The following is a 24,943-nucleotide window of genomic DNA, read 5'->3' as shown; positions in this document are numbered from 1 at the left end:
CGGTGCTGGCCAGACTTACCACCGCTTCAAGCAGTGAGTTGCAAAATTGTCCCACAGCTCTCGGAGGGCGATATAGAAGGATCCCCACAAAAGTAATTGAAGGAGTAAGTGCAATAGAGAACTGGATATTTTCACAATCTGATGACACGGTCAACACATTTGAAGTGGTAATTAAAGTTCTGCATCCCCTTAATGACCAGCATATGACAGTAGTTCAACTTTGCTTGCCAACTTTAACATTCTTTAATAACAGTTTAAGGAAAATGACAATTCAGATTTGTTGTCACATTTCACCAGTGATTAAGTTTAAAATGAATCCACCCACTTTTATATAAAGCATTACCACAAGTCATGTAGTCAAATAAAACGCTGAATCCCAGCTAGTATTTAAGCGGTGTGGAATACCAACCTGCGGCTCCTATTAATCAGAAAAAGGCAGTCTCTGCATATATTTTAAGGGTGCTGTTTAATTACGTCTTCTATAGACATACAACTCTGATTTTCAGTCACAACACACTTGGGCTGTTCATCAAAGTGCATCCTGAGGGAGATGTCCATAGAAAAATTGTATTTTCAAAGGCTTGATGACTAACACTGATAACCCTGACCTTTCACAAGTTGAAACTATGCAGAAATACAAAATTAAAGCAGTTTGAAAGAGGAAATGTGAGTCCGGGAATTTCATTTCTAGGCTTCAATGTATAAGAGCCATGTAAACATGCTCACAAACAGTGCGAAGTAGTATTGGGGTTTGGGCTTAATAAACATGCTCACACCAGTGCTAAGTAGTATTGGGGTTTGCACTTAATAGTGGACGAAGGTGCAAGATAAGGCTCATACATTACTAGGTTGTTGCATGATCCAAGTTTCTGGTGAAGGAGTGGATGACCTGTGTGAAGGAGATTAATTACTTTAGGAACTAAAAGACAGATTATGCAACAGTATTTTCCAGAAGTTATCTTTTAATTATTTCTTTGGAGTAAAAAAGCAGCATGAAACACAAAACCTACATCCCCTTTCTTAACTTATCTGAATACTTCTAACAATCTATCTCCCTAAGCTCTTAGAGGGAAATCTCCTGGTTGGCTTCAAGTATGTGTAATGTCAAGATGGTGGAGATATCGCTCCAAAGTGTCAAAGTAATCTTTTCAGATCTGTGCCTTGATCAAGCAGATTCTTTTGTCCCTTCAATAATGCTGTGGGCTTCGTTATAGTGCAAGTATCAGGAAGGCAGATAACTGCTACAAGAAGGCACCCAGAGATGAACACAGAATTTTTTGATCTGTGCCATTCTTTCATCGACAAACGGTATAGTGCATTGGAGATCTTGTATGAGAGTCCTCCCTCACTAATTCATATGGTATGGAGTCTCCAACGTCCCTAATGACACAAGGGCACTGTCAGTAGGGCAGAAGCTTCCACTGCTGCTCTCAGAGTGGAATCTACAAGCCCTCCCTGGTTGAGTCATTAGAAGCTTGTACAATGGGTATTTCACATGTGCTTTATGAAGCCCTTTATTAGCTTTGACTCCAATATGTATGTTCAGCTTGCTTCATTCATTGGAGTTGTCTAGAGCTATTAGGACACTTCGATCTCTATCCTCGCAGAAGAGCCTCTTAAGTCACCAACTGGGTCACCAACCTGATTTTTAAAATGGAGACTGTTGTGCTTCTCTCAGAGGGCTCCAACAACCTAATGAGTCATGAGCTTTTATTAAGTTGAACTCTCCCCATAATCTTCACAGATGGAAGCTCTTGAAGCCCTTGGTCTGGTTATTAGCTCAATCAGTAAAATGGTCTCTGCATTCCCAGTGAGGGGCACCCCTCAGTGCTTGGTTGCAAAACAGACCCTGTCAGTTAATGAATGTCTCTCTTGCACTTCTCAGGAGGTATCCTGTCAACCCCAGATAATTATTTCTTCTGTCCATGATTAGAGAGGGACTCTAGAAAAATATGACTGCTTCCAAATTCAAATATGCTCAATTGATTGGGTTTACACACATTTTTTAGGCTATAGATCCTGAGCATCGTGATTACAGTTATGCCAGAGGTCACATGCGCCATTCACAACCTTTGTAAATCTCAAAATAAAGGGCATTTAAACATTTTGCCAACACGAGAAGGAGAGCAATTCCTCCTCTCTTCCGGTTGATTCAGTGCCACTACCTTGTTACCATAAAACTGTTTTCTACCACACTCTTATTACTGTGTTTCTCTAACCTATCAAATCAATGCATCCTGCTATGAGCCAGGTGTCTATTGACTGTTTAAACCCCTATCACCCAACCCCTCTCCCTTGTAACACCTCTTAGGACACAACCCTCCACTAAACAATTAGCCTATGTCTCCCTTACTCCAGTGCCATTTTTCCCAACTCCCTTAGTGTCCTTGCACTTTTATACCCCATGCATTTCCCCTACACTCTTTGCACGTTTGCCCCTCCCATTTTATACAAGCCATCGCAGTGGATCCATTGATATGTGCGTTATGGATTAGCACCTCCTACAGTGCAGTTTCTTAATGTTCATTAGAGCAGATTGTCCATCCATGTGCCTTGGCAAAGCCGCCGACTCTCAGTGGCTGCAGCAGGTCCTGCCTCGCCAGTGTCTTTCATGTGTCCTGGAGCTCACGCACATCCCGGAGCCGAGCACCATCCACAATGCTCTTCACCTGCTCCAGGTTGTTCGCTTGTCGAATCTGTTCCATGCTGACCTTGAGGGAAAGAGGGAGGTGTTAAAGAGGCAGGCTTAGCACTCTGTATCCTTCACACAGAAAGGGTCAAAACAGTGTCTCTCAGTCAACAATTTGATTAAATATTTTCTTTCACCCATTTTACCTTATCTATCCACTCAGCAATTTTATTGTTGAACCGTTGGCTAATTACAAAAGACCCACAGTGTCCATGTTTGCTAAGCAAGTATGAGAAAGCCAGAGCTCTACCACGAAGGGATAACAATTACCTATTACTACTAGGATTTTAGTTTTTTTTTAATATTGCAGGGATTTATTAGCATGAGCTGAAAGCCCTTTTGTATTTCGGGCAGCCATCTTGTTTGCCATGTGCTCTGTCCTCCCTCAGTGTTGACTGCTCTTGTAATCTGCTTAGAAACTAACTATATTTAGCATCTTCCACCTTCGCACATGCTCAGTTGAGCTTGCAGCTGTCCTTGCAGCTGTTTCTAGTCTGTAAATGTCAGGATGTGTTCACCAGAATTAGCAATTGTTAGCTCCTCCCACTTTGTTGCGCAAGCAGATCTTGCATGTCCATATTATTCATTTTGCATGCTTAAATGAGCCAGGACTGCCCATAAGTATATATAAGGCTCCAGTTTTCTGTACTCCTTAGACTGCCTCATTCAGTTGCTAAGGCTTCTGCGTGACGTAGTCTCCCTCATCTGAGGTGACATCTGAGGTGAATTAATGCATTCTTTTTATATTTCAGCTTCTGTGCCAATTTCCTCTTTGTTGGTTTAAAAGGACCAGGTATCAGTGAGACCCCTGAGAAGGTGTCTATGTTCTTCAAATTGCGCTCCAACGTGGACCTCATCAGAGAAGTGGCTATCTAAGGGAGTGATCTTGTCAGGAGACAGAAATCTACTGAGGAGGACAGGACTCTACTAAGGAAGTACTCTGTGCACGGAGATTCTGGGGATTCTCTGTCTCTGCAGCCCAGTATATTTCTGGTCTTCCTGATTTGGATTCTCCACATGATGTTTACCACTCCTGACTGAGAACCTTTTTGGCATGAGTATTCTAAAAACGACCAGTTAGGTAATTCAGAACTTGGCAGTTAGAATTTGGACACCATTTGATTAGTAAGAGTCGTTCTGCGGCACTTGCTGTTGGTTTTTGATGCCTTGGATTGGTAAGGTAGTTTAGTAACGCTTACTGTGGCTTTCGATTTGTATGATTGGCCAATATTTGTATTTGTATGTAATATATAAATTGCAATTTATGTAGGCAGGTAATGAGCAGAATTTTCTCTGTTTTGAATTGATTTGAACGACACACAGTACAAGAGTACCTTAAGTGCTACTTTGGTTATACTATTTGCATATGTTGCAATATTTTTGGCATGCCTGTTTCAAGCACACATCGAAGAATGTATTTCTTTTTGGAGGTACCATAGTGAGATGTGAAGTGAATTAGCCGGCTCCCCTGAGGGAATACCTAAATAGGTTTAGGTATAAAAAAACATATTTCTTCCTTGGTGACTCTCTACCCCAATGGAATTAAAATATGACAATAATACAAACACAGATCCTTTTCTGCACACTTTTAAAAATGGGGATATGCAGAGCGATTTTTTGGTGTTCTGTCAGCCAAAGTTAGTCAATTGAGTGTATTTTGGCTACTTGAAAATGAAACAGTCTGTTGGGCTGTTTTTTTTGCAGTCTTTTGGAATACTATTGAGAAGCTCTTCTTGTAAATATGAATTACAACTAGTATTTACAAATGGTTTGGTTTAAGTACAGACTGTGGGCTGTCCTTTGTTTCTGTCCTAAGTGTTGATCTGTGGGTTAATCATGTGTTTAAATGTCTATGTGGTTTTTGGTTTTCCCATTAGTGATACTTCTGTGAGTAAATAGCGACTGTGCTCTTTGTGTAAGGATTGCTAGCCTTAAGTGCGCTGTATCATGTGTTCTGAGTGTATGACCCCTTCTGTTTATGTCTGGAATGAGCTCAATGTGTTTGTGTTTTCTTGCTGTTATGCAAAAAGGCATTTAATTAATAGTAAATAAAAATTTTATAAAAATCCAGAAATGAACCATATGATATGCTAAATAACTGCATGTTACTATTAAATTTATAGAGCAAGCAACTATGCACATGTACAAACTGCCAATGCTTAAAAGATAAAATTAGAATTCACAATGAAAAGGAATAAAATAGGCCTCAAAGACGAAATGGTGTGTTTTGCAATAAATAAACAATTATAAAATGTTACTAAATTTTCCTTAGATACATTGTGTAAGATATAAACAGGCAAACACATCATCTAAGTAAATGTTTTCTGAACTAAAACACATATTATAGAACATGCATTGAAATGCCTCAGTTTTAAATAGACTGTCACAGATCTTACATTTCAACACTAAAAAAAGCTTTCCAACAGCTGTGTTTTAACTGCCCCTGAGCAGCAGCTGGTTTGATTGTAGGTCACAGAGAGACAGGGCTGTTGACTCAGCTAAGTGGAAACATGGTGTAAGACCCTGCATTTCAGACTGCTGTTTTAAAAAGTTACAAAAATCAGGTTCATTATTTTGGATAACAGGAAAACATTTAAAGTTAGGATTTCCTTTCTTAAAGCCTTTTTATATAAGCATATTCGTGGTTCTGATGTTAAATATTTGTCCTTTAAAAAAGTGGCGCAAAATGTTTCATGTTTCAAGTTAGGCTTCTGTGCTTAGGCTTATGAATGCATGTGGCTAAATATGATAGGCAAGAGATGCAGCTTGCGTTTCATATGTGGAATTATCCAAAAGGATTGGTTTTATTATTTTAAAAAAATATGAAAACAATTATTTAAATAATAAGTGATTTTAAATTCATTTTTTATATTTATAAAGCTTAATACTCATACTGTGACCTCCTAGCATCAACAAACAAGTTACTTACCTTCGGTAACGATATATCTGTAAGAAACAGTAGTTAGTATTAGATTCCTTACCTTAGAATATCCCCAGGCGTCAGACTGGATCCGGAAATTTTTGCGTAGCAATACTCCTGTGCGTCGTTAGGCGTCGTCTCCGGCTCCGCGTCCGTCGTCGGCGTCGTCTGCGCCGGAATGACGGCGGAGTACTTAGACGCCGCCCATGCGCGCTGACGTCAGTTCTTAGCCACAGCTTTTCCGCGCCAGATACGCAGAGCCATGCTAGAACCAACACTGGTGCCAAGAAACTAGGGCCCTGAAAGGGGGAATAACCTTAACCCTAGGTATCAGTTCGCAGAACCGGGAGGATGGGTGGGGCGGTAAGGAATCTAATACTAACTACTGTTTCTTACAGATATATCGTTACCGAAGGTAAGTAACTTGTTCATCTGAAAGAAACACGTTAGTATTAGATTCCTTACCTTAGAATAGATACCCCAGCAATACCAACCCCGGTGGTGGGTCTGCGAACCAATACTCACACCAGGAAGTCCTGGAGGACGGAACGGCCAAAGAAGCCATCCCTCCGGACCCGACTGTCCAGGCAGTAGTGCCTCGCAAAGGTGTGCAGCGAGGCCCGCGAAGCCGCCTGGCAAATGTCCAGCAGGGGGACTCCCCGACCCAGGGCAGTAGTAGCTACCGTGGCCCGAGTGGAAAGGGCCCTCAGCCCAACTGGAGGCTCCTTTCTAGCCAAGGAGTAGCACGCCTTGATGCATAAGACGACCCACCGAGAGATGGTCGGTTTATGCACCGCCTATCCCTTCTTCGCACCCACGTAGCCAACAAAGAGTTGGTCGTCCACCTGGAACTGGCGTGTGCGATCCACATAGAACGAAGGCGCACGTTTTGGGTCCAGACGATGGAGCCGCTCTTCATCCTTTGAGGGATGCGGAGGCGGGAAGAAGGAGGGTAAGGTGATGGACTGCCCGATGTGGAAAGCAGAGACTACCTTGGGCAGGAAAGATGGTTTGGTACGCAACACCACGTTGTCCGGATGCACAGACAGGAAGGGAGGTTTGCAAGATAGAGCCTGGAGCTCACTCACCCTTCTGGCAGAGGTGATGGCAACCAGGAAAGATGTCTTTAAAGTGAGAAGACGGAGAGGACAAGAGTGAAGTGGCTCAAAGGGAGCGCACATCAGGAAAGTAATAACAAGGTTCAAGTCCCACTGAGGCATCACAAAAGGGACAGGTGGAAACATGTGCGTGATGCCCTTCAGAAAACGAGTTACTATAGGGGACTTGAACAAAGAAGGTTGATCAGGCAGCCTTAGGAAGGCCGAAAGGGCAGAAAGGTAGCCCTTGAGAGTACCCAGAGCAGAGCCCTGCTGGGCAAGAGAAAGAAGGAAGAGAAGAACTTCAGAAAGAGGGGCAGAAAGGGGATCCACAGCCTTTGCTGTGCACCATGCCACAAATTTGTTCCACCGGCAGGCGTATACCGACTTAGTGGAGGGATGCCTGGCTGCCAGAATAACATCACAAACTTCAGGAGGCAAGTCAATTGGCCTCAGCTGCCGCCGCTCAATCTCCAAGCATGGAGGTGGAGACTGGACAGGCTCTGGTGGAGGACCGTCCCCTGCTGCTGCGACAGAAGGTCCTCCTGAAGAGGCAGACGGATCAGGGGACCGACTGACATGTTGAATAGCTCGCGATACCAGAACCTTCGAGCCCAGTCCGGAGCCACGAGGATGACCTGGGCCCGGTCGCGCCTGATCTTCTTCAGCACTCTGGGCAGAAGTGGTATAGGTGGAAAGGAGTATAACAGACCGCAACTCCACTCGCGACGAAATGCGTCGCCGAGCGAGTGCCGCCTTGGAAATTCCAACGCGCAGAACTGATGACATTGCGCGTTCTCTTCGGTGGCGAATAGATCTAGCCAAGGCTCTCCCCACTGCAGAAAGATGCCTTGCGCCACGTCCGAGTTCAGACGCCATTCGTGATCCATCGAGCACCGTCGGCTGAGTTCGTCCGCCCTGGCGTTCAGAGAACCCGCCAGTTGGTAAACCATCAGGGTCACGCCCTGATGTTCCAGCCACTGCCAGAGCCGCAGAGCCTCTTGACAGAGGGTCCAGGACCCCACACTGCCCTGTTTGTTGCAGTACCACATGGCGGTGGTGTTGTCCGTGAACACCTGAACCACACTCCCCCGGACAGAGGGGAGGAATGCCTTCAGTGCTAGACGAATCGCCCTCAGCTCCAGAAGGTTGATATGGAGCTGGGACTCCGCCGGAGACCAGAGGCCTCTGATCTCTGCCTCTCCCATGTGGCCTCCCCAGCCCTGGAGGAACGCGTCCGTCACAACTACGTGCTCCGGTTGGGGAAGGGAGAGGGATCTGCCGTTGACCCAATCGCGGTCCGTGAGCCACTACTGCAACTGTCTCGCAGTGCCCTCTGAGATCAGGACATGGTCGGACAGGTTGCCCTGATGCTGGGCCCACTGAAACTTCAGGTCCCACTGCAGAGCCCGCATCCGCCACCAGGCGTGATGCACCAGAAGGATGCAGGAAGCCATCAGCCCCAGGAGCCGCAGCGTCAACCTGACCGAAACCCGGGATAACGGCTGGAAGATGGGAATCAACGCCCGAATATCCCGGACTCGCTGCTCGGGAGGAAAAACCCGAAACTGCGCCGAGTCCAGAACAGCTCCGATGAAGAGGAGCTTTTGGGAGGGGCACAGGTGTGATTTTGGCACTTTGATGGAAAACCCCAGCAGGTGCAGGAGATCCGCAGTAATCTGGAGGTGGTTGATGACTGTTTGGGGCGAGCCCACCTTCAACAACCAGTCGTCGAGGTAGGGGAAGACTGAAACCCCTAACCTGCGCAGATGAGCTGCGACCACCGCCATCACTTTCGTGAACACCCGTGGGGCACTTGTAAGGCCAAAGAGGAGCACGGTGAACTGAAAATGCTCGAGGCCTACCGTGAACCGCAGGTAACGTCGGTGGGCCGGCAGGACGGGGATGTGATAGTAGGCGTCCTGCAAGTCCAACGCCACCATCCAGTCTTGCGGGTCTAGGGCAGCCAAGACTTGAGCTAAAGTCAACATTTTGAACTTCTCCTTCCGGTGCCGCGTGGGTGGTGCCACCCAAAACCCCGGCCGCGTCGGGCGAGCGTCGGGGGCGGTCGGAGGTGCGATGACGCTGCTCCGACCTCTCATGCCTCTTACAAGAGGAGGAACCAGAAGACCGATGCCGACTTCCGGAGCTGCGAGGGCTCCGTCCCCGAGACCGATCCCTCGACCTCCCATGGGACCGGGACCTCGAATGGCGCGGGGGCGACTGTCGGAGCTCGAGCCGCTTGCGGGACCACTCCCGCCTGGCCTTCGACGTCAGATCTCGACAGTCGGAGCAGGAACGGTCGTCGTGGTCGAGGCCTAAGCACTGCAGACACCGGCGATGGGGGTCGGTACTCGACATCAGTCGACTACACTTCGAGCAGGCAACCCTACCGGCACCTGAAGAGTCGAGAGCGACTCGAAGGAGATCAAAAATGATCAAAAAGTTTTAGTCAAAAAATGACTAAGAGGTAGAGCTTCTCCGGATCTGCGCTAGCTGGCGCAGAAAAAAGGAGAACTGACGTCAGCGTGCATGGGCGACGTCTAAGTACTCCGACGTCATTCCGGCACAGACGACGGACACGGAGCCGGAGACGACGCCCAACGACGCGCAGGGGTATTGCTACGAAAAAATTTCCGGATCCAGTCTGACGCCTGGGGATATTCTAAGGTAAGGAATCTAATACTAACGTGTTTCTTTCAGATATTAAATGTAAGTTGTGTTGTACCGCATAATGAGGAAATTTGCATATGAAATATCACTCTGCGCAGGCATAAAAAACTCATTTTTAGAAGGGTATATATGATATTTATTTTTCCAATCCCTGGAATTTGTAGAGAACATTCTGAGGATGACTATTATGCAAAATAATTATAGGAAATTCATTTTTAAGTGCCCCAAATATCAAAGTCGAAATTGGGCAAAATTCACTAAATTAAAAACAAATTCTGCAATTCAAGCAGCTTTTAAAATGCCTTATGCTTCAGTAAATGCATGCATTTAGGTATAATACAAATAGCTGACTTCTATATGGTTAGACAAGTATTGCACACTGCTTATAATTGAAAAATGTATCAAACCAGCAGAAGTTACTAGACTGACAAATAGGGGTGACTTTGAATTGGGCATGCCACACGGAAACCATTGCACACAGAATAGGATAGCTGGGAAGGGTTAAAAGTCAGTTCTATGTATACGCGCCCAACCAGATGCAGGACAGATATCTCCAGACGCTTTTGCGGGAACAGATTCCATGTGGGGACCCGTCTTTGATACTGGGACCCGGACATGGACCGTAGTGATGCCACGTTCAGCGGAACCGGGGCTATGTACTCTGCGTTACGCACACAGATCACGGACCTAGGGTTAATCGATGTGTGGCGCTACCACTGCCTGGAGCTAAGGGATTACTCATTTTACTCACATGCTCACTGGTCATATTCTCGCATAGATTTTCTATTTACCTCGCTTGATCTATTACGAGATACGTTGGGAGACTCCAAATCGGACATATCGCTGTCTGATCACGCTCACGTTGAGCTGCTCCTACAGGACCCCACCGCATGCCCCACCCGAGAGACACGTTGGTATATGCCACTGAGCATCCTCCGAGACGCCGAGGATGTTGAAAGAATTGGGGAGGCCATAGACTACTTTGCCTGTAATGACATCCCGGAGACGCCCGTTCCTGTGATTTGGGAAGCTTTTAAGACCACGATCCGGGGACACATCACTTCCCTGACAATAGCGCGGAGGCGTGAAGCCTGTAAATTGGAAGTTGGCCTGGCGAAGGACATGAAGAATGCCGATATGCAGGATCGGGAACGTTTGTCGCTAGAGTCCAGAAGGAGGCTGGCTAACCTTAGGGGGCAGCTTCGGCTTTTACGCACCAACAAGGCAGAACACGCCCTGCTGGCACTGAAGCAGAGGTATTTTGAAGTAGTAAACAAGGTAGGGCAATTGCTGGTGGGAAGACTGAGGGCACGGGAGGCCAAGGCTCACATAGCTAGTGTCCAGCTCCCAGATGGGTCCAGGGCTGTTTCGGAGAGGGCTAAACAAGACGCCTTCATGGACTACTACACCACCTTGTACAGGAGGGAGGCCACCTCGGCAGACGCAATCGCGGCTGTCCTTGAAAACTATGAGGGCACTCCACTGCCTCCGGTGTGCGCGGCGGAACTGCAGGACTCTATAACTGAGGAGGCGGTCACGGCGGCAATTAGAGATCTCCCTTTGGGGAAAAACACCAGGCCCGGATGGCCTGCCCCTGTCCTTCTATCGCACATTCCAGGCCCAGCTTCGACCCCATCTCTTGAGGCTGTTACCGATGACGAGGGTCTGTCCCCCGACATGGGCATGGCGAAGATTGCGCTGTATCGGGAAACCCGGGAAAGACCCCACTATGTGTGCATCCTACCGCCCTATTGCTTTATTGTACACTGATCTTAAAATTTATACCAAACTCCTCGTCAAACGCATAGACGCTTATATGCCGGGGCTTGTAGACCCTGATTAGGCCGGATTCATCCGAGACCGACAGGGAGCGGATAATGTGCGCAAGCTTGCACACCTCGTGGGGAAGATGCACCACTAGAAAATCCCGGCCTGGACGCTGAGAAGGCATTCAACGGGTGGACTGGACCTTCCTTAGGGCGATAGTCCTCAAATTTGGTCTGGGGCCGAAGAGGATTACAAGGATCATGGCCCTGTATATAGGGCCAGAGGCCAGGATCCGGGTCAATGGCCGCCTAACACCATCGCTAGCCATTCACAGGGGCACAAGGCAGGGATGCCCCCTTTCACCCTTGCTATTTCTCTCGCAGTAGAACCCCTTGCGGAGACGATACGCAGAGAACCAGACATCTGCAGAGTTGTTCATGGTGGGCGGGATAACAAGGTGGCATTGTTTGCTGATGACCTGATCCTTACCCTTACGCATCCGCGGGAGTCTCTTCCGGCCCTACATAGGATGCTCTGCCTTTATGAGGAGGCCTCTGGCCTTAAGATCAACCATGAAAAGTCTTGGGCCCTTAACCTCACCATACCGGCGGAGGAGTTGCCCTCTTTGAAAGAAGCCGTGCCCTACCAGTGGGCCGAACTCCATATCCGATATCTGGGCCTCCTTCGGACCCCCTCTCTGGACGCTTGGTCATCAGTGAACTGGCGGGAATGCCGTAAAGCGGTCCTAGAGGACCTGCGAAGATGGAAGCCGCTGATGTTGTCGTGGTTGGGTAGGCTCAACGCTGTTAAGATGTCGATCCTTCCCAAAATCCTATATGTGTTCCACCCCGATCCTGCTGCAACGAGAAATCACGTCCTTCATATGGGGAGAAAAACGGTCCCGCTTTTCGCAGAAGATCCTCATGGCACCACAGGATAGGGGGGGGGGGTTTAGCTTGCCCCAACCTAGTGCACTACTACTGGGCCTCTCACCTCCGCTTTGTGGTGGAGTGGGAAATGCGAGAGAGCGAGAAAGGATGGTTACATATGGACCGGGCAGTAACGGGACGCACAATCTGGGACCTGGTGTGGCTACATCGGACAGCCCGCTCTAGGAGCGCTTATATGGCAGTGCCCACGAAGACGGTCCTAGACATTTGGGACAGCATCGCCGTATCCAAAGGGCTTACCCCGTTCCTGTCCCCGCTTAACCTCATAGCGGGGAACGCGCACTTCCCGCCGGCTTATCAATCTCGAGCATTTGATAAATGAACACAAGGGGACTGCAGGGCGATCTGCGACCTCTACGAATGGGGCACACTCAAAACCTTCGACCACAGTCGGGAAGAATTCAGAGTACCGCCAGAGAAAAAGCTGCAGTATGCTCAGCTGCGACATTGGGTCTCTGACGGGAAAATGAGCCAGGCAGCCACACAAGACTTTACCCCTTTTTGAAAAGTTGGCGCGCTCCCTTTGGTGATTAAAAAGGTTGATCTCCCAGATTTATCACATTCTGCAACACCCGCCAACTGACCCCTCCCACCCATATCAGCGCCAGTGGCAACTGGTGGTTGGCACAGACATTGAATCTTCACAGTGGGACAGACTATGGAGAGACATCCCCAAGGTATACCGTAGTATCCTGCAGAGGGAAAATGCTTACAAACTCCTGACCCTGTGGTACTACACGCCATTACGGCTGCACAAGATGCACAAGATGTTCCCTACGGCTTCCCATTTGTGCAGGAGGGTTCGGTCTGCATCCGAGGATTTTGCCCACATATGGTGGGCTTGCCCGATCCTAACTGTCTTTTGGAAGGAGGTTCTCAGCCACATTAGGGGGGTGCTAGGGTTTCCCCTGCCTGAAGCCGTGAGCACTATTCTACTTGGTGTCAGACCCCCTACTCCCAAGGCACTCACCCGCAGCGATTGGATTTTGATGCTCCAAACGCTAGGGGTGGCCAAACAACTTATAGCCCTATAAAGGAAACGACCCGAAGCTCCACCCATAGCAGCCTGGTTTATACGGCTCTGGCACGTTCTAGCGATGGAACTCCTCACAGCACGACTGCAAGCGCGCGACACGCATTTTGGGGCAGTCTGGAAGCCCCTAATACGCTATCTCTGCTCAATAGAACACGCGTGTCACATGCCAACCATGCTCAGAGCCCGTCGCCTTTTTGACAACGCTGTTGCCCATACTGATCCCAACAGACTACTCCCTTAGACACCCTGTACGCCACGGGAGCTGCCCGGGTCGCCCTCTCTCTGATGGCCCCCCACGACGCATGCATACCCCGTCCTCGCGACGATCTTTCTATCTCTCCTTTCTTCTACTCCTCCTCCACTTTCTTCCTTTCTCTTCTCTATCTTTTGATCCTCTAAGTGATCGCTGAGCCCCGTTGGGCCGTCCATAAGTATTGGGCCAGTTGCCCGTTAATCCATTCCCAATGGCCCTGCGATCGGGGTTACCTATACATCACGTTGTTACGACAGCTTATGCTATGCCACGCGGCCCGCCGCGCTGGGGTTGTAGGCAAGGCGCTGTGTTCATTTGTTTTTTTATGTGCAACATTTATGATCCTTCGCGGCCGGCCCCGCATTGGGGTTGCAGGCTTACCGCTGTGTCTGTGAGACCCTGTCATGGGTATTAATCTTTAAAATAAAACAGACTTGGAATAAAAAGTCAGTTCTATATTTAGGAGCCTGGCAGGGCTCCCAGAGCAAGGTCTGCTTTGACATTTTGACCTCTGAAACTCTTTGAAAGACGACAGGGGAGAGAAGGAGATGTATTACTTTTTTTGGCAAAAGCAAGCACTTTATGTACTCAAATGATAGAAAAATATATAATGGTATATGTGAACTTTTGATTAACAGAAAGTGTTGCCATATATATACACAGCACTAATGCTTTTAGTCTGAGGATTCAAAAAGCTGAGGATATGAAATTTAGTTTGAATTCATTCGCCCTCATGTTTCACTTGTACATTTGCTAAAAGGATTGAGGTTTGGGTATTCATGTATTTTTTTTTAGCTCTCTCAAAAGTGCTATGTACCTCCTATGACTTTGTTTATGTCCAATTGCTACAAATAGGGGTTTATAGTGTTGACAAAAGTGAAACCTGTTTCAGGTTTCCTACTGTCAAAATGGGGGAATGAGGCTAGCTCCCCTACAAATTAAGGCTAGGTAAAATATATGTTGCTCTCAATTTTTTTTAGCATGTCTTAAGTTGTCTGTGAAATAGCAATGAGACATTTAATTGGCTATTCAGTAATACTGTTTTAAACATTGTTAGCATTAATAAAATGAATAAGAATATAGGTTATGTTACTGCCCATCCTGTTTGATGAAATTATGACAGGATCAGTAGTCTAGATTGTTGTTCCCTTATTTTGATCTTTATGGGGAACTAGATGTGGGTAGTTTTTGTTCTACAAGTCTTCGGTGATAACACCATTATTGTATGTTATTCTCATGCTACATAGTTTTGCAAGGGCATTGCTAATTTTTATTAGCTAGTCTGTGTAAATAAACTGACAGTCCTTATTAGAGCTGATGTTGCATAGTTTGGATCATGAAAAGTAGAACGCAGGGAAGATGCCCATGAGATCCTTCGCAAAAAATGTTTTGAAGAAAATGTTTTATAGATAAAAAACCCTGTTAAATTAGCAGTTTTAGATTTTCCTGTTGCTCCTATAACATGAGAGCATGGTCCTAAGCGTACAATGTAGGTGCTTTTATTAAGAAGATATCATTTTAGAAGCGTCTGCAGTCTTATACAAGTAATGTAAAGTTTATGAGCAAAAGTATAGAACATTTCCTTTTTTTGAGGGTTTACAGATTAGTACACAGGAACACACCAATGTAAGGATTTAGGGTTGTTTTTCTCTTTTCCTCCCAATTTAGTAAATGAACAGACTTCCTTGGCTGCTTGGGATTGGGTGATGTATTACTCTTGTCAGTTCACCAAAGAGTTCCTTTTATACTTGCCAGTAGATCCAGGATGTTGTTTTTTGTACTTTCTCATAGATAGATGAAAGTGTTTTTGGGTGCCTTGCTAATATATGGGGCATCCCAAGACTAGGTTCTGAGACTATCCTCTCTGTTGATAGACTGTTTCTGTGCCTTGTCTAAAGACCTTTTGTTCTGTCCACCAATAGATATTTGCTGCCTTACAACCATTGCCAGAGGGGCCTGGACCTCAGATTCAGCCTGGGGAGTCAGTGTCAGCACCAGTCCAGCTTGAAGCCAAAGTGAAGGTAACCAGCACAGGCATTGCTTGCAACTAGGACCTCAGTGAAGGCGGAAGCCCTGGAATGAAGTGTATACCCCTGCCACTGTCTTGGGCGAAAGACGGGGGTCACAAACCAGAAAGGACGAATTGTGAATCAAGTTTGATGCCCAGCTGAGAGTCACAGACCGACCAGAATGGCGAGGAGGCTTTGCTTGAGGTGACCCCTTTTGAAACCAGGGTTGCTTCAGAGATCCTAGCATCAGGCTTCTGAATCCTGGTCCCGAAGTGAATGCAAGTTTGCTCCTTTGTTTGTTGGTCAAGAGGTGCCTGAGCACACTGGATGCAAATGTGTGGCCCCAACCAATGAGCAGTGCGCCGGCAGAGCAATACAGAAGTTAGGGAAGGACTTGAGTTCAGGGTAAAGGTGCTGTGTCTCTGGTGCCTGTTAGATTGAAGTGAAGAAAACTGGTGCACTGCCTGAGACACTGGACAGGATCGCTAAGAGCATTTGCCCTGGTGGGTGACTGCCCTGTCCTGAAAAAAGAGACTTTTTCCTTGAAACTGGGCTGCGATTCTTGAGTTGCGAGTTGTGCAGCTGCACCGTGGAAACAACAAGAGCCTGCCTGTGAGGCTCAAACGAACACAGAGAGAAGACTCCCCTCTGGCTGGGTTGTACAGCGGTTCAATTTCTCTAAGGACTTCTTTTTCTTGTCAATAATGTTCCCCTTTGGATGTTCCATTTTTGAGGCAGAGCATCCCTTTGCAGCTCTTCGTCCTAATTCCTATGACAATGTGTGGTCCTCCTGGTCCCTTGGAGCCAGGATTGTTTTTGTAATAATCTGTTTAGTAGCTTTAATATTTGCATTATTTATTATGCACAAAAACATTTTTCTGAGCAATTGAAAAATTTGACTTTGCCCTTTCCTTGAATGTATTAAATTGATGTTCTAGCCCTCATAAAAGGAAAATGGACAAGTAGCCCTGAAAATGTTTTTACTAGACGGTTTTAGGATTTGCTTTTGCTTAGGACTAGAAAAATGATAATTCTGTTTGTAATAGTGGTCATTACTTTCTCCTGCTATCTGTATGTTAATGATGACCCGATGCTCCGTTCCCTTTGTATTCCTGCCTATACCTCACATATCCCCGCTTAATGAAATGTTTAGAATGGAAAATGCCCACCTAGCAATGAATTAGGATATTGATACATTTATGAAAATTAATGTGCAAATATTTTCTGTGTTCCTACTGGATCATAGGAATGTCTTTAGCTCATGCTAAAAGGACCATATGTTAAATATTGCAGGGATTTGTTAGCATGTGCTGTCCTTGCAGCTGTTTCTAGTCTGCAAATGTCAGGATGTGTCCATCAGAATTACATGAGCCATGACTGCCCCTTGGTCTTATGCGGACTATGTAACCCTAAGCATATATAAGGCCCCAGTTTTCTGTACTCCTTACACTGCCTCATTCAGTTGCTAAGGCTTCTGTGTGACGTAGTCCCCCCTCATCTGAGGTGAATAAATGCATTCTTTTTATATTTCAGCTTCTGTGCCAATTTCTTCTTTGTTGGTTTGAAAGGACCAGGTATCAGTGAGACCCCTGAGAAGGCTTCTATGTTCTTCAGTTTAAAGTGCTAAAAGGGCTTTGGCAAAGAGGAAATCTGTGTTTGTTGGCTGATAAACCGCTCACAAGCTACCTCAGATATGGGATCTAAAAAGAGGGCAAGACCTACAGGTTCAAAAAATAGAGCAATTGATTACGAAAGTAATTTGTTTTAGGATGGAGGTATCAATAGCATTATGTACGTTCTCTAGCATGTAACATGTTATATGATGATAAGGGTGTCCATTTGCTTGAGAGGTCAAATATTTATGATAACGTGCACACGTGGTGGTCTGACCGAGTTCTTGATTGAATTAGAATGATCATGGCCGACTGGTTCTATTGTTAACTACTCTATTGCTAAGATGTATTGCTTCCGTAGAAGAACTATTATTGGAGTAATATGAACAGGTAACCGAATTACTAAAAAGAAACAATTTGTTAGCACCAAACAGAAAGTCATCTAACATACATTCATTCTTTAAGAAAGAACACTGATCCAGAGATTTGCAGGCTCGACTCAAACCCCTGTCTTCAAATCCGGCCTACCCGAAGTCTGTAATTTGTAGCTTAAGATCAGAGGCTATTAATATGGTGCAATGGCTAGTACTGCTAATATTTAGTAGTCAGTAAGCCAGCTCTATATAGTAGAATGTTTACTGAATTAGGTGCGCAGATTAATGTAGCATGTTTGCACAGACTGAAAGTGGGAGAACATTGTGGAAGGGAAGGTGTGCAGGATGAGTAGGTACTAAGCATGGCAGAGCATGGTTGGCTGTACATGTGCAAAGTGTATAATACAGCCTAACTGTATGTCAGTGTGTGCAGGGCAATGGTCAAAAAGGGGCCGGCAAAACATTTACTTTTCAGTACCCTAATAATAGCGTGAGCTCCTTCAAGTTATTGTGGGCTCCTAAAAATACAGTAGTCTAGCAGTAATCTGTACGATGCCCGGCTGCAGCCATCCTTACATCGAGATTCGCTTTGCAACACCTACTTGGAGGACCATCGTTAAATCATTTGACGAAGCTCATAACAGAAGCAAAATTGTGGAAACACCAAAGACCCAAACGCTTGCCTTTAATTATGCGTGAATCTTCTCGAGGTACTAATTGAATGATTACTTGTCATAATGCACACCCTCACAATGGGTTTTCCAGAAGTGTGCTGGGGTTTACTTAAAAATGTTTCAAGATATTTAAACATTTTACAATAAAGACATGTTACGAAAAAGATATTTAGATATTTAATGTTTATCCACGAATCTGGATTAATAAAATTAACATTGTTACAGCTGTCCAAAATTTTCAAAATGTTCATCCAGTACATTTCGAGGTTCTACAAATGAATAAAGGTTGTTCATCTTAACTAGGCAATGCACCCAAGCCATGTCACAAGCATGTAACAGTGCAGTCACAGTATTTGTTGTAGCATGCCCTAGCGTTACATGAAACAGAACAAAGTGGCTAATCAGGTTTGTTTTGTAATTAGTTAGGACACACTCAGCCAATTTGTGCTGTGTGAACCACGAGTTTTGTATTACAAAAAAAAAATTATTTTCATTTTTAGTTAAGTTTCATTGATTTGTCCGTATGTCTTCAAAGGAAGTGAAGGATTCACCCAGTCCACGTCCTGAGGAGAACCTCGTAATCATCCACGGTTCGAAACGCGTTGACCCCCAGCCTGTGACAAGAAAGAAGGGTGCAGCCAGGGAATAATTAATACCACTGTCATTGGCCCTAGCTGTTAATCCTTAAAACACTTTATCACAGGTTTTGTGAGACAGGCAGGCAGTTTCACTGTATTCTGATTTCCGCCTGTCCATTGGTATATAAGTTAAAGGACTGGTTCTTTTTGTGAAATGCTTTCTATGTTTCAATTTGCATTGTATGTAATAATTTGTATGTTGGTGTCTTGAACTTTGAGTATCTATTGTGAAATTTTTTTACACCTGTATATATTGCGCACATAATTGTCTGTTGTTGATTCGACTGTTTTGACAAAATATTCCTTTGAAGACATACGGACAAATCAAGGAAACTTAACTAAAAATGAAAATAAAATTTTTTTTGTAATACAAAACTCGTGGTTCACACAGCACAAATTGGCTGAGTGTGTCCTAACTAATTACAAAACAAATCTAATTAGCCACTTTGTTCTGTTTTGCGATTGTTGAGGTCCAGGCTGGTCAGTTTCAGGACCCAATACCTTCTTTTGTTCATTGTATAGCGTTACATGAAAGCGAACAAAAGTGTGCATCATTTCACCAAAGCTTGCACAAAAATGGCTACCACACAGCAGTTTATACCACTCTTCAGCTGAAGGGTTCGTTGGTATACTGAGTTTTTAAAAAGAGGAAATATATACCAAATTCTTCAAATAAGGTATTATTCTGCCCTGGGGATATGCCCGCAAACGTGATTAGAACTGGGTTGATGTCTGTTAGGCCGACGGACATCTATAAATTGTGTGGGAACCTTTCTCAAGGCGGGAGTAAGGTACTACGCCGCGGTAATGGTCCACACTCTGTCCGACAAACTCTAAATCAGACCCTATATGATTACATGGTGACGCGCAGTCAAGCTACACCTAGGCATAGAGCCAGCAGCAGCAGGTCCGCAGGACCTCATCGACCAGGCTCCTTTGCTCTAGGGATTAGCCATGTCGTCACCTGCCAGCGCCCGGAGTCGCATTTAAGCACCTGACAGACCCTGCAAAGTGGGACGCGCAGTCAAGCTACACCTGGGCAGAGATCCAGCAGTAGCGGGCCCGCGGGACTCCATCAACCAGGCTCTCCTCTGCTCTCTGGATTAGCCATGTCGTCACCTGCCAGCACCTGGAAACGCATTCAAGCACCTGACAGCCCCACAGCACGTGACGCATCCGGACGAAGCCGGGCCAATGGTGGACTCGTCCTTGCCCGTCAATGACTGGAGGTGGTTGAGCAACCCCTCTAACATCTGTTGTCAGGCATTTATAGCTATTTCTGGCTCCACACGACTCCTAACGTAAGTGATGACTATTTTATAGCCTGTTGCGGGAGACGGAGCTGGGGAGTGCTGGGAGTGTTGTTTAGTGGCAGTCAGATTTTATAACTGCTCCATGCCTGTGGTCTGTGGTTGGAGCGTGCCTGGGCAAGCCTTTCGACCAAGCACATTATGGAGAAAAGGAAGTGTGCCCTTACAGGCTCACCACTTGATACAACCAAGAGCACTATTGACTCTTTTCTAATAAAGGCAGAGGGAGTAATCTCGAAAGAAATTGATACGGCAGAGAGGAGGCTTTCACAGGACAGGGCTGGAATAGCTGCGAAGACACCAGATGGGAATATGGCACTGGTAGCTGAAAATGGCGCTGAAAATGGAGCAGGAGACATTTTGAGCCTGGGGCAGGGGAAGGAAGTAGAAGAGACTGGGGGCCCAAATCAGAGTACCATTTTAAACAGAATTGCGGCTGGCCAGAATCCGTGGAGCAGGGCCACGTTGCTTACTACTCGATGTGTAAACCAGAGTGGTCCACCAGCCCCGAAGAAACAGAGGATGGTACAGAGGAAAATAACTCCCAAGCAGCCGGGAGAAGACACCAAAGGCCCAGACTCTAGGGGTGCCAAGGATTTTGCAAAGGACACTGAATAATTGTGAGAGTCCTTTAAAGAAGAAATTGTGGCATTGGTGTCTTGTCTTTTAAAGGATTTTCTAAGTGAGCTATCAAAAACTTTCGTTGATATAAAGGCTTCACTCTCGAGCAGTGAAAAATCGTTGCACTCGGCTGACCAACCTATGCAGATTGCTGCCCTTAAGTGTACTGTCCAACAACAATCAATTTCTCATGCCACCCCACCTGTAGAGACACGGATTGAGCCCCAGAACCCTTCAGCAACTATAGGTACAGTAGGACTGGGCGGGGGGACAGGCTATGGGGATGACTAGGTCTGGTCAGCTGGTCTACCCAAATAGGGAGCTGACTGAAAGAGGTTCCCATTGGGGACCTCAACATCATGGTCGGCTGGCCAGTGGTGTCACCCAATTTGCCTACAACACTCGAAACTTGCCAGACATAGACCTCCCGCCAGCAAGCTGTCCTTACACAGTGGTTTTAGTGGGGATATCAGGATGACAGTACACAGGATGAGTCTAGTGTCCAGTTGATTAACAAGGTAACCCACTGGTTAGATAAACATGTTGGGTTCAACACCTTGGACCAAAGATACATCCCGATGGCCAGAAGGGTGGCGTTGATCGGCAGGTGTAAGAAAATATTCCCTGGGGATAGCGTGATTGTCATGCTTAGGTACCCGGGACTGGCCCAGAAGATTTTGCTTTCATCTTCGCAATCACTAATTGGAGATTCTGGGATTAAACCAGTACCACTTTTTTTTTTTACAAACCCCCTTTCAAACTACAATCTCCCAAATGAGAAGTTATACAGGAAGCAGGCACTAGTTGGGTTGGGGTGTCCCCCAAATTTAAGAAATGCATTTTTACCACTGAGGGATTTGAATGATATAGATTGACTCTCAGAGGGGGCAAGTATAGTAAGAGTGGCTAGCAAGTGGGTGTAACACATTGAGGAAGCAGGTGGGAGGGCGGAGATCAATGCTAGAGTAATGTACGAAATCCATCATGAGCATAGGGATCAAAGTGAAAGGAGGTCTTCCAGTGTAGATAGGGCCATCATCGACCCTTCCGGTCCCCAGGTGAGGCAAATCATGGGTGATTTAAAATTAATTTCGTGGAAAGTGGCAGGTTTGGCAAGCAAGTTCCGGGATGAGCAGTGGCTCCGTTACAGCAGAAATTTCCATATAATCTGTATTTAGGAAACACGGGAGCCAGTAAACACCTTCTTTTGAGAAGGTCATAAAACGTTCTTTTGTCCAGCATTAAGTTCTAGTGCAGGGAGAGCTTGGGGGGGCTAATTATGTTTGCAAATTTAAGGATTCAGAGGAGGTGGAAGCCCATCCTATGGCAGTCAGATGTAGTACAGGGTTTAACATTTGTAAAGCAATGTTTATCTTTTTGCATTTATTAATTTTTATAATGCACAGTTAAACTTGCAGGGATTAAAATGCCTGGATGAATTAAGCAGCCGATTAGAGAAATTACAATTTGAAGGCCGAGCCCAGTCACATTTATTATTAGCCGCAGATTTTAATAGCCACCTGTGTCCCAACTTGAGGATGACCGATTGTGACTGGTTGTCCTGCTCACTAAAAAAGGGGCCACACATGGAACACATCTAGTCAGGACGGGAGTTGAGGGTCCTTTTTAAATACTTTTGGTTTAACCCACACAATGGATCTGATTGTACATCCATGTGCCCCCAACTTATAAGGGCAGAGACTATGCGTCATTTATTGATTTTATCTTTGTTTCCCACATAGTGAGGAGGTTTATTACCCGTTTTAATATTAGTCATAGTATATTCAGTGTTCATAATCCTGTAACTATATCACTCGTTGCACCACGATATTATATGGCATCGCATAGATTGATGGGGGGAATGATCTCTGCAACTGATCAAGGCAGGCGGCTACGTTGGGCTCAGGTCGATACAGTTGCCTTTAATAACTCCCTTTTTAACAGAGGCAAGTAGGAGGTACAGAAAGGTTTAGATTCAGAAATACAGGGCTGTGAACTAGTACAGACATTTAAACCTATTGCACAACTAGTGGATAGCCTATTAAAAGCACCTGCACATTCATGTTCTAGGGATGCGCCTAGGGCTTAATTTTAGCTCCTTTTTTATTTACATTATATATCAACAGCCTTGATTCTGCATTAACCGCATTACAATCAGACACCCCAAAAGTAGGCTCAAGATCAGTTCCTGCTCTACTTTATGCGCAGGATGCTGCCCTCCTTGCTCGCACACCAAAGGGCTTGCAGCTTTTACTAGATGAGTTTGTAGGGTTTATGAACGAGATGGATCTGTCCCCTACCTTATCAAAATCTTATATAATGGAAATAGGGAAGAAGAGCAGGAAGTCAAACACCTCTACAGTAGGCACAGATATTCTCAGGAAAGTACAGACCTTCTCATATTTAGGTATTCGATTTGATGAAAAACTGAGTTTTAAACAGCAATTAGAGGGTGATTGTCTCAGTTTGACCAAGTCTACTGGAGCGATTGCCAGCTTTGCTCACAGATAAGGCAACTGGTCCCCTGGGAAAATCTTAAAATTGTATAATTCCTTCTGTAGTTCTAAAGTTTTATATGGAAGCAAGGTCTGGGGATTTATGAGAACAAATTACAAAGTGAAGAAAATAGTTATTTCAGGTGTCTGTTGAAAGTCCCCCAGAGCACCCCTGCATTTATTTTCCACGAGGCACTGGGGTCCAAATATATTTCCAACTTGGTGGCGGTGAAACCCCTTTTGTGTTGGGTGAACATATGGTCCAATGAGGAGACCGGTTTTAATAGGCAAGTAATTCAGGGCTGTCTCTCTATGGACCACACGTAAAAAAATTCCTTGGCTAAAATATGTAAAGGACACCCTCACCATGCTGGATAGAACAGATTTGTTCTCTCATCCAGACAAGGTGTGCCCACGGGACAAAGCACCTATTAAAGATGTTTTTTATTATGGCCTAGCACAAAGGGAGGAAAATGAAATGAAAAAACCCACGGTTAGAAATTACATCCTAGACATGTCAACACCAAGTATGGAACCGCACCTAACCCTCATAGCCAGCGCACATGCCAGATTTGTAATCACACGGTTTAGGCTGAATCGGTTTAATCATCTACTGGCTGTACCTGCGGGAATATGGCACATGTTGAAAAAAAAGGGACCTGTGGCTGCGATAGTAGGTCTCCACAGAATATCCTACACTTTGTTCTCCAGTACCTGTATTACTCATTCCCGATAGGAGTGTTTCTTAAGGGGCTTTTAAGGAAACTTAGATTCAAGCAGGCCCGCGTGGCTTTGCTATTTTTAAAACTGTCCCCAGATATTTAACACTATTCTGTGTCTTGAACTTTCTAAGATCCGCTTTAAAGTTAAGAACCACTAGGGGGAACATAAAAGCCGAAAACTTTTAATTAACCTGTGTATCAATTATGGTAGTTTGCAGAGTCTTTTAATGTTTTTTAGTAGTTCTTGAGTACTGCTTTTATTGTTTTATCTTCTTCTTGACTTTTTCTTCTTTATGATCACTGTTTTATATTGACGTGTTGATGAAATTCCATCTCTTATGGTCATATTTTCTCATCTGCTGAAGATTATTATTATTATTATTATTATTATTACATGGGGTTTTATAATGCATGCTATAGTTAGTGCAGTATTTAACCCGTTTAGCGCGTCGAACATTCCGCCCCAGTGCGGACGTTCGATCGCGCTAACGGGATTCGGACGTCCAACGGTCGTGCGCAGCACCAGCGAGGTAGTGCACGCGACGACCGTTGGACGTTCGAAGCACGGAAGGGGTTAAAACATTTGTATTAATCATGTTTGCTATTGCATCACCTTCACTTTGGAAACAAAATTATGTATGACAATATATTAGCTTGAAGCTGCTAAAACTGTTTCAAGTAAATTTCTATTGCAGGCAAAAACGTTTATAGATTCACATCCTGTCCTTAGTTGTCAAAGCAGTGTTATACCTCAATGTTATTAGGCACAAAGTAGTAGTAAACAGATTTCTTGCTACTTTCTGGCCTACTGCTGCTTTGTCTCTTGTCCCACCTGAATCTCGATAACGCTTGGCAAATGTGAGGAATGACGACCACGTAGCAGTTCTGCATACGTATTACAGCAACAGTTTTTCAAATCAAAGTTGTATTTCCGTTTTCCTACGCAATTTTGTTCTTTCAGTGTAATACATTAGTTTTCACCTGTGTAAAGATCTTTCTGGTCTCCATTATGGATTTGGAAAGGATGCTGGTATAGATTGACTTACATTGGATACAAATACAATTTTAGGGGGAATTTAAGGTGAGTCCTCAATACACCTCA

General features: G+C 45.3%; 1 protein-coding gene across 1 annotated transcript in view; it reads right to left on the bottom strand.

The window, feature by feature from the left end:
- Positions 1-944: 944 nt before the first annotated feature.
- Positions 945-24,943, bottom strand: part of RABEP2 (rabaptin, RAB GTPase binding effector protein 2) — a 305,401-nt gene continuing 281,402 nt past the window's right edge. The window contains exon 13 of the mRNA XM_086932395.1: positions 945-2,711. Within this exon, the coding sequence (XP_086788521.1) occupies positions 2,610-2,711 (102 nt within the window). The 3' untranslated portion in view covers positions 945-2,609. The remainder of the gene's footprint in view (positions 2,712-24,943) is intronic.

This window comes from Lissotriton vulgaris, chromosome 7, assembly GCF_964263255.1.
Source record: "Lissotriton vulgaris chromosome 7, aLisVul1.2, whole genome shotgun sequence".
Lineage (NCBI taxonomy): Eukaryota > Metazoa > Chordata > Amphibia > Caudata > Salamandridae > Lissotriton > Lissotriton vulgaris.
The sequence above is the reverse complement of the archived record's forward strand: the minus strand, read 5'-3'. Positions and strand labels throughout refer to the sequence as shown.